Here is a 9,009-nt window from a genome sequence, read left to right on the forward strand (position 1 = left end):
GCTGAAGGAAACAATCTAGCGAAGGAATGAAGTAAAAATGAGCAGAATCTAAGGAAAAAGAAGGCGTGAAGGAGGGAGTCAGTAGCTGAGGGCAACAAAGTCTATCTATACCTCGCTGGGCCCCACTCCAACGCCTATAAATAGAGGAGCATGCAACACACAAATCATCACTCTTTTTCGCTCACTCTTAGCTCACACACACAACACACACTTGGGAATGGGAGATCTGGGGTAGTTTCGGTTCCGAAGGGGTTTTTCTCCAGAAATTTCAGTCGCAACACCGTCCGCGTGAGGGCGAAGATACAATCTCTTTAATTTTCAGTTTGTTTTGCACTTTTATGGTCGAACTTCACTTTTGGGAGTCGATGCGGTTGTTGATGCTACTGATTATCTATTCACTTCTGTTAGTTTGCGTTTATCTGTGATTTTTCAAGTTGATTTACGTAGATCCTGTCGTTGAGAGTTTATTTTGACAAGTTATATGTCGATCTCTGTTTTTTCTGCTGTGGTACTTGATCTGGGAATTTGGTTATAGATCTGTGGTTTGTTGATTGATTGGGGGTTTATTTTTTTAAATCTGAAGTTGTGAAATGTTTCTTTTGGTTGGAGTTTGTGTCGGACGCTTGCATCCGGAGTGGATTTAGCGTCTGAGGTTGGATCCGAAGTGAGGAGGTTGAGTTGTGCATGGATTTGAGTTTTCCGCTTGCTTTCTGTTTTGCTTCGTCTAGCATCTGTAGATCTGTTTAGTTCTTTGTTATTACTCTTTAAAATGGTTTAGATTCAGTTTGCTCTGTTCTGATTTCGTCCATGTTGTTTGTCTTCTGAGTTTTTACGCAAATTGGTTGAAGAAGATGATGTCGCTGTTAGTTAGTACCAGAGTTAGTTGTTTTGCCAGCTTTTCGTCCGTACTCTGCTTTTTCAGATCATGGTCCCCACAGTCAGTTTGTTTCCCAGGTCTAGGTAATTAGAGTAGTTTCTTAGATCTAGTGATTGTTCGGTTAATTTTTGTGCATGCTTTTACTGTTTCGTCTAGGTCTATTTAGCGTAGCAGTTTAAATTCCCAAGTTAAGTTTAGTTTCCTCAACCCAAGAAAAATGCGTGGCAGCAGCCAACCCCAAAAACAAGTCCAAATCCTTGAACATGATTATTACGCATCCATCTCTGTGGGATCGATCCCTACTTCCCTATGCTAGGTTTAGTAAAGTGGTTGAGGGTTTTTGAAAGAGTGCTCTGTGTGTCCGACGACCAGGATTTTCCGACGACCAACGAGTTCCTAGACCGCGTGATCTAGTGGATTTGCTGGACCAAGAAAACCTGTTATATTCTTTCTGTGCGCACAGCGTGTTTACCAACGTGTTTCCGGTCTTTCAAATACCAAAATCTTCAGTATAAGAAATTCTATATAAATATTTTACTGGACCTTTTGATATGGTTATGGATCGGTATATACCGATATTTTATCTAATTACAAAGCTTAGGTGAACAAGCCCTTAACCGCAACCATTAACGAGGTTAATTATGACATTAATTATACTATTTAAATATTAAATATAATATTAATTTCGTTAATTATCTTTGGGTCCCATTAGTAGCGCATATGAGTGTATCTCTTTACAAAAAAGGGTCAATTAGTACTACCATTAAACGAAGTTCTTAATACATTTCTCTAGATTCATGATTTAAGAATGACTTCACTGTAAACAAGAGGAGAGAGGTTTTATTATTATACCAATACCAATTTGCAAGTTCATTTGTTTTTATAAAACTTTTTTTTCAATTACTTATCTTTTATGGAAAGACATGATTATGGGTCCAAAAGATATTCCATAGAAGAATTTATTGGTCAAAGATGGTTGTCCATAGTGGTAAGCGGTGATAGTAATAATTATTTTGATGGCAAAGTGTAATTAAATGCATTGAGAAAACGTGTTTTATTTTGCAGTCTTGAGAGCAAAGTTGTTCGACGCATGCAATGATTCATTCAACTTGGAGGTTGAAAGGAGTAGAAAGAGAAACTATAAAGTATATTATCAGTTCATCCAAAACGGTAAAGCTGCAAACTCTATTTATATATTTATATTAAAGAAAAATATTAACGGTATGCACTTTTTAAATTTCTTCTTCCACTCAAAGTTGAACAGATCATAAATTACATGATCTGAAGAGGACAATTACAAAATTAAACATGTTTGCACAATACATTTAACATACTAGTAATAAACTTTGCTATCAAAATAATTACACCCTGGACAACCATTTTTGACCAAAGAAACTAATCTACACTTTCCCATCATCGACTTCTCCAATAGTACTATATAACTAAAAGGACTTCTTCACCAAAAAACTCTTCTATTTTATGTTACTTTTTGACAAAATGTAATAGCAATGTCATGACTTGCAAACACAATAAAATTGAAGTCCTTGTTGAAGCAAGCACAGTGCATGTAGTGTCTCTTTCGACAAGGACAAGGTTATGGATAGAGTTATGGTTGTATTTTTTTATTAATTCTTAGGAGTATTATATTCCAACTAACATTAATTATTGCATAGGCTTATCCACCTTTGATGCTGGCCAAAATTACAAAATAATACTGTGCTTTTAATTTAATAAAATTATGCAACTAAAACACACGAATTTTTTTAGTAGGTATACATAAATTACTAATTTCAATTTCTAAAATATCATTTAATTACTCAGTATTAACAATTTAAATTTATTTTATAATATAAAATCTTTAAATAATAATAAAAAAAAATTGCGTGAACAACATTTATCATCCTTCTCTTAATATTACTACTACTAATTTCATTTCATTTCATTTCATTTCATTTCACACGTACAGACACTACTCAGCATCTTTCCAGTCCCCTATGTCAAGGGAATATCGCATATTCTAATTCATGATTCATCTATTGGAATTTAAATTTTTAATGGAAATTCAAGAAGGCAACTGTTCTTGTCTGTTGCCCCAAGATTTCAAATTCTGATTTTATTTTATTTTCCCAATGAGGGATAGATGTTGATATCTCATTTGTAGCTTTGATAGAGAGGAAAGGTCTGTATCATTCGAATTAGGACGTCGATAAGGTTTTCAATTTCGTATTTTATTTCATCAATTTAGGGACGTTAAGTCTCATTTTCGAAATTTGTAGGCTGTATCTCGTTGTATACCATAATACCAAGCTAGTAAGACAACGCTTTAGATCTATTAGTTTATTTGTTTAGCATTTTAATCACTTTTTTATGTAACTTTCTTTAGTTTGACTGATATTGTTCATGTTACAAAGATTTTCAGACTAAGAGCCTCCTTTAGGTTATTGCTATCAATTTTCACTTTTAATTTTAGTAGTATTGTATTTATCAAGTTTTATTTTATCGACAAGAGATGAATATTTTTACTGCAAAAAGTCTATCAGGCAATAAGCTCAATGGGCTATTACAAATAAAAGTACAAAAATTAAAAATAAAAATAGACAACAACAATGAACAATCATTTGATGACTGCACTATTTTAGGATCAGAACAAGTGTAGTTCAGCAACATTCATTCACACAACATCGGTCGCGCAGTTGCCTTTGGGTGAAATCCTTTCGATTTTACCCTGTTTTTTGAAGTCTCAATAACAACACTTACTCACATTCAATTCAAGAAAGGTAGCACCCATGTCATGAAGCAAGAAATCCACACACATCAAATGAATCAAGTCATGCGCTTGGTGTCACGAGCTGAGGCCACATGATCCTACAAAACCAACACAAGTAAGCAAAACACTTCCACAACTATCACCATCATGCAATATGTAGAGGTCAGGAGCATAGGTTACAAGTTACAACTGCTCGAACAGGAGAGACCGGTTCAGTTTGGAAAAAAAGGGATACGAAAGTACTATGAGATTCCAGACAAATACTAGATTCTAAAAGTTTCAATGTATTCATTTGTATCATACTCTCAAAGGTCTTATTATCCATACTAGCTGACACTTAGATAATGCTAGAAGCGAAAGAATATTCTTCATTCTACAGCTAATAGGCCCGGAAAGCCCATCACCACAAAATACATGATTTCCACAAGATCAAGATGTCATGATAACTTATAAGACTAACTGAAGGAGTTGTCGGGTACTGAAGCATCCCAATGGAAAGTACTGTAACAATAATGGTATACAGAGAGATGGAAACAATAAAAACTTACCGAAATAAAATCAAATGCTTTTGTATCCTCTCTTTTTGACCCATTCATCAATGAAGTTGGAGGTTGGGTAGCTATGCCGGGATTAAAAATATCTGGAAGGGGCGCTGCATTCCCTCCTACAGATCCAGGAGAATTAATAGTAGTACTGGATTGTAGATTCCCTAGTTGATGTAAGTTGGACATTGCAGCTAGAAACTGCTGTTGAGCAAAGTGACTCCCCATGGCACTATAGTTCATCGGCTGAGAAGCAAATGCGGGATTGAACCCAAAACCAGAAGGGATATTATATGCCATAGCACCCATGGGGAACATGGCATTTACATTCATCTCAGAAGCTTGCAAAGGGAATGCATTATTTAAAGCAACATTAGGACTTTTATTATCTGCACTGGAAACCGAACCCAAAATGTTGCTACCAGTGTCATCACTACTTGCATTTTTCTTTGCAGAGGAGTCATTTCCATTCACGGGCATACCATCCATCAAGTTGGTAGCATATTCACTAGAAGTTCCTTGCTCCATGAGGACCTCGGAACTAGAATTTAATAGGTTGAATGGTTCAGATTCATTTTTATGAGCTGCTATGCGGGCCTCTGAGGCTCCTGACATATCAAGAGCCATCCCAGAAAATAAATCAGTAACACGGTCATTATCTTGACTTGTATGGAAGGAGACATCTGCGAAAGGGTCATCGTCAAAGTTCAGATTGTTGGTGCTCTCACGATTGTCGAAATTGTCACCAAGTAAGTCATTGATCAGCGGAGCAACAGATGGAGGTGCATTTGTTACTTTTGGCTCACTTGCTGCTTTTTGTGGATCTTCCATGCCAAGAAGATCATCTGGGTCATCAGTGTTTATCATATCCGGTATCATTGAAGGCTGATGAATCTTAGTCGATTGCTTGAAATGGTTGGTTCCACTGCCATTTTGTTCACCACCCAGAAGACTCAATACCTGAAGCCACCACAAATTACAAATTTGTTATTCTGAAATGGAAGAAGCCAAAAGTATTAATTCTGCTGTAGCTACAGTATGTAATTCTTATGGGAAATAGTAATAGAGTAATTCTTATGTGGATAGTTCACCAGTTACATACTTGATCCAGTTCCTAGATACAGACACACAGGTGTATCCTAGATATAGGTACCTTGTATCTTTGCAACTTCACTTTAGTAGTTTTCAGTGCACCAATAATTCTATGTGATCATTGTTCCATGTTTCGAACCACACTGATATTTCGTGAAATAAAAATTCAAAGAAATTCTGAAGAAAGGGTGCTAAAGATATCTCCGGTTACTTCTCTCACTCAAACTCCACTCACTTAAGTTTAATGACGAAATATAGAACTAGAGGATCCCTAAATGGGTCTAAAGTAAATCTCACCTTAGTTGCTTTCTCCCTCAAAGATGCTTGGGGAGATTCAGAGCATTGCACCACAACATCTTTGTTGTCACTGAAGTACAAAGAAATAACTGAAAAATGCCCGTCATTCTTCTTCCTCAATAGTGCCTCAAGGACACATAGGGCTTTCATGCGGACCTAAATAAATGGGTATTTTTGTCAAAATCCAGTAAGTGAAAATATTAGACATAATAATTTAGAGCAGTATATTTCACTAGATTGGTTCTTATAACTAGTAGAAAAATTTATACGAAGCATCTGCAACATTGATGATCATCAAATTATTGTTAAAATGTTAACCACAAATAATGGCACAAAGCACAAACCTGCCACATAGGAGACCTCAGTTTCATTTCAATGGCATGCGCTAATGATTCGGAATCTAATTTTGAGGCCTCCACCAGGAAAACATGAAGTGCATCTCGTGTAGGCTGTAGGCGCACACCTGTTGATGTCACTATGGTCTCCAACAACTTCTCTTCACGATTTTTTTGACTATAAGTCAAAGCAGGGCCTCCATTACTAGTTTCTGACTGGCTCGTAGAACTCTCTTCACCCCAGCTTCCAGTACCAGCATTTTTTGAAAAGCGAGAAGAGCTGTTATATTCGGCACGAGACCCAACCCCTTCATACCTATCAGAATAATCATTTTCTTTCGCCAAGGATCGTTCAAGATTTGGGCTTCTGTAACTTCCAGTATCATTACTTTTCCTCATGGAAGGAGATTGTTTCAAATTACTAAATCCCTGTCTAATTGTAGCACTTCCGATGTCAACAACCTCACTGATGAACGACTTTCTATCATCTGATGGCATTTCATAGTTGGTATTTCCAAAACCTTGTATCCGGCTGCGAAGACTACTTTCTGTAGGCGCAGCTACGCTATCATCTGATGAAAACAAAGTAGATAATGTTTCTTGGGCTGTTTCTCGGACAGCCTTGTTCAACGCATCACCCTTCAGAGGATCTGGCTGGCCCCTGTAGTGGATTAACTGTCGTACTGAAACAGAATTCTTTTGCATCTCCCTTTTGAACTCTGCACCTGACTTTCCCACAGCATATTTTATAACCCTTAATGCCTGAAAACAAATTAATAACAAAATCAGATTCTGTTTGCATAACAAGGATTGAAGTACTTAAATCTGGTGGCAGTTCTTCGCCAGAGACAGCTGACATCGAGATTAATTATAACAGTTCTTAGTAATGCTGCCAATCCATCCATAGGCCAAGATAACTATTTGCTCAAACACTTAATCATGTCAATGTTTTGTTAAAGATCTAGTTGCATCCTCACTCAAGTAATTCAAATGCTGCGAGATGTTTCGAAAATAACATAAACACACAAGCCTGTGGAGATAATCATGCAGCTCAAGACACAGAAACAGTACCAGATAACTTGAAGGAAATAAAACTCCCATTACAGAACCCTAACCATGTAAAAGATCGGTAAATTGAACTATGCTTACGCACAAACATAACCGCAAAATAAACCATTTTAATCAACAAAACAGCTCACAATAGCATACAGATAAAAAAAATGAGCAACGAATAGCATAATCTAATAACCTTCTGTTTAACAATCGGCGATTTGTGATCGAGCCGTTTAAGGATGAATTGCGACACCTCTTTAACAATAGAGATGTGTGAAGACCTCAGCAAATCGCAAATTTCCTCCAATTTGTAAACCGGAGTGACCTTATCCTCGTCCGAAGTCGCAACGTCGATCACTTTCGACCTCCAGTACGACTCCACCGCCCTCCTGCTCTGCTCCATCCTTCACCAAAATCACCTTCTTCGCCCCGCCAAATAAACAGATCCGACAGCCGATCCGATCGATCGATCCGTCCACTCAATACACCAATCAAACAAATCAATTGTTCAACGAATTACTCCTCGATCGATCGAGTAGTCAGCAAATATTAGTGGCCTATGTTCATCGAAATAGAATGAACAGTGGATTGGGGTTTTGTTGAATATAAATAGTATTTTATTTATTTTTTATAATAAAAGATTGTATAAAATAAAAAGAGGGAACTCAGGTTGACACAGTGAGAGCGATGTGCAGTTTGGAGAGACGCGGCGATGTTTTCATCCTCACAATCACCGGCGACGATCAGCACCGCCTCAACCCCAATCTAATCGACTCAATCCGGGCGGCGCTCGCCCGGGTCAAGTCAGAATCGTCTCTCTCCGCCACGGCGCTCATCACCACAGCTCAGGGAAAGTTCTTCTCCAACGGCTACGATCTCGATTGGGCGCTATCCGACCCGGCCCGAATCCGGCCAAAAATCATGTCGAAGAAGCTCCGTCTCCTGGTGGAGGACCTAACTTCTCTCCCGATGCCAACAATCGCGGCGGTCAACGGACACGCCTCCGCCGCCGGGTTCGTCCTCGCCCTCAGCCACGACTACCTCCTCATGCGGAGGGACCGAGGGTTCCTCTACATGAGCGAGCTCGACATCGGCTACACGATTCCCCGGTGGTTCGTGCAGGTTGTTAAAAGCAAGACGGAATCCCCGAGGATTTGGAGGGGAGTGGTGATGGCGGCGGTGAAGATCACGGCGGAGATGGGGGTGGAGTGGGGGATTGTGGATTCGGCTCACGACGGTGCTGAGGCGACGGTGGAGGCCGCGGTGAGGCTGGGGAGGGATTTGGTGAGGAGGAAGTGGGATGGGGAGGTGTACGCCGCTAATCGGAGGATTGTGTTTGCTGAGGTGTTGGCGGTGCTCGGCTCCGATGAGACTGTTGGAGATTCCGGCGATTTCGAGGTGGTTTCAAGGTTGTGATTTTTTAAGTGGACCCCACTTAACTATCCCCTATTTTTTCTGTTCAGAAATCAGATTGATGTGTGTAAAATGAGTCAAATGATTGCAAACTTATTTAAATCGTGGACAGTAATCCTATATTTGCTGCTGTAATATATCTGCTGCTGAAATTGAATCAGTTGATATAGTTGTTGATAGTTCTAATTTTAGTAATCCTATATTCCAATCTTAGTTCTTCATTTCTCAATTGGACTTAGCCCTCGGATTGTTAACTTAGGTCATCTCCAATCATTTACCCCAAATTCAAATTCATTTTTGAGTATATGTAAGTATTAAAAAGTAGTTTTACTCCAACCATTTACATCATATTTAATTTATATCATTTTTGGGTATTTGTCTCACAAAAAATTTGCAGTAACACCAAATAGGTGTTATTCTATTGAAAAACCCAAAAATGAGTTTGAGTTTGGTGTATAATTGGAGAAATTGTCTACATAAAAAATGAGTTTTGGTATATGATTGGAGATGGTCTTAGAATGAGCGGTAAAAAATGCCTAAAGGAGAAAAGAAGACGTCAAACAACGTGAAGTCATGGAAACACCGGGAGTGTTGTGGCCTTCATGTTGGTTGACGTTCACCGGAGTCACGCTG

General features: G+C 38.5%; 3 protein-coding genes across 3 annotated transcripts in view; 1 reads left to right on the plus strand and 2 right to left on the minus strand.

Annotated features, from left to right (window-relative positions):
• Positions 1 to 3,411: 3,411 nt before the first annotated feature.
• Positions 3,412 to 7,366, minus strand: LOC125208359 (protein MODIFIED TRANSPORT TO THE VACUOLE 1-like). The gene is made up of 5 exons (XM_048107956.1): positions 7,160 to 7,366; positions 5,920 to 6,672; positions 5,576 to 5,731; positions 4,193 to 5,146; positions 3,412 to 3,742 (listed from the first exon to the last, which is right to left on the minus strand). Exons 1-5 carry the CDS (start codon positions 7,364 to 7,366, stop codon positions 3,701 to 3,703), a joined length of 2,112 nt encoding a protein of 703 aa, XP_047963913.1. The 3' UTR covers positions 3,412 to 3,700.
• Positions 7,367 to 7,650: 284 nt separating this feature from the next.
• Positions 7,651 to 8,379, plus strand: LOC125208388 (enoyl-CoA delta isomerase 1, peroxisomal-like). The gene has a single exon (XM_048107996.1). It carries the CDS (start codon positions 7,651 to 7,653, stop codon positions 8,377 to 8,379), a length of 729 nt encoding a protein of 242 aa, XP_047963953.1.
• Positions 8,380 to 8,976: 597 nt separating this feature from the next.
• The window catches only part of LOC125193149 (leucine--tRNA ligase, cytoplasmic-like), a 3,820-nt gene continuing 3,787 nt past the window's right edge, over positions 8,977 to 9,009 (minus strand). The window contains exon 3 of the mRNA XM_048090895.1: positions 8,977 to 9,006. Within this exon, the coding sequence (XP_047946852.1) occupies positions 8,977 to 9,006 (30 nt within the window). The remainder of the gene's footprint in view (positions 9,007 to 9,009) is intronic.

Source organism: Salvia hispanica, chromosome 1, assembly GCF_023119035.1.
Source record: "Salvia hispanica cultivar TCC Black 2014 chromosome 1, UniMelb_Shisp_WGS_1.0, whole genome shotgun sequence".
In the NCBI taxonomy this organism is placed as follows: domain Eukaryota; kingdom Viridiplantae; phylum Streptophyta; class Magnoliopsida; order Lamiales; family Lamiaceae; genus Salvia; species Salvia hispanica.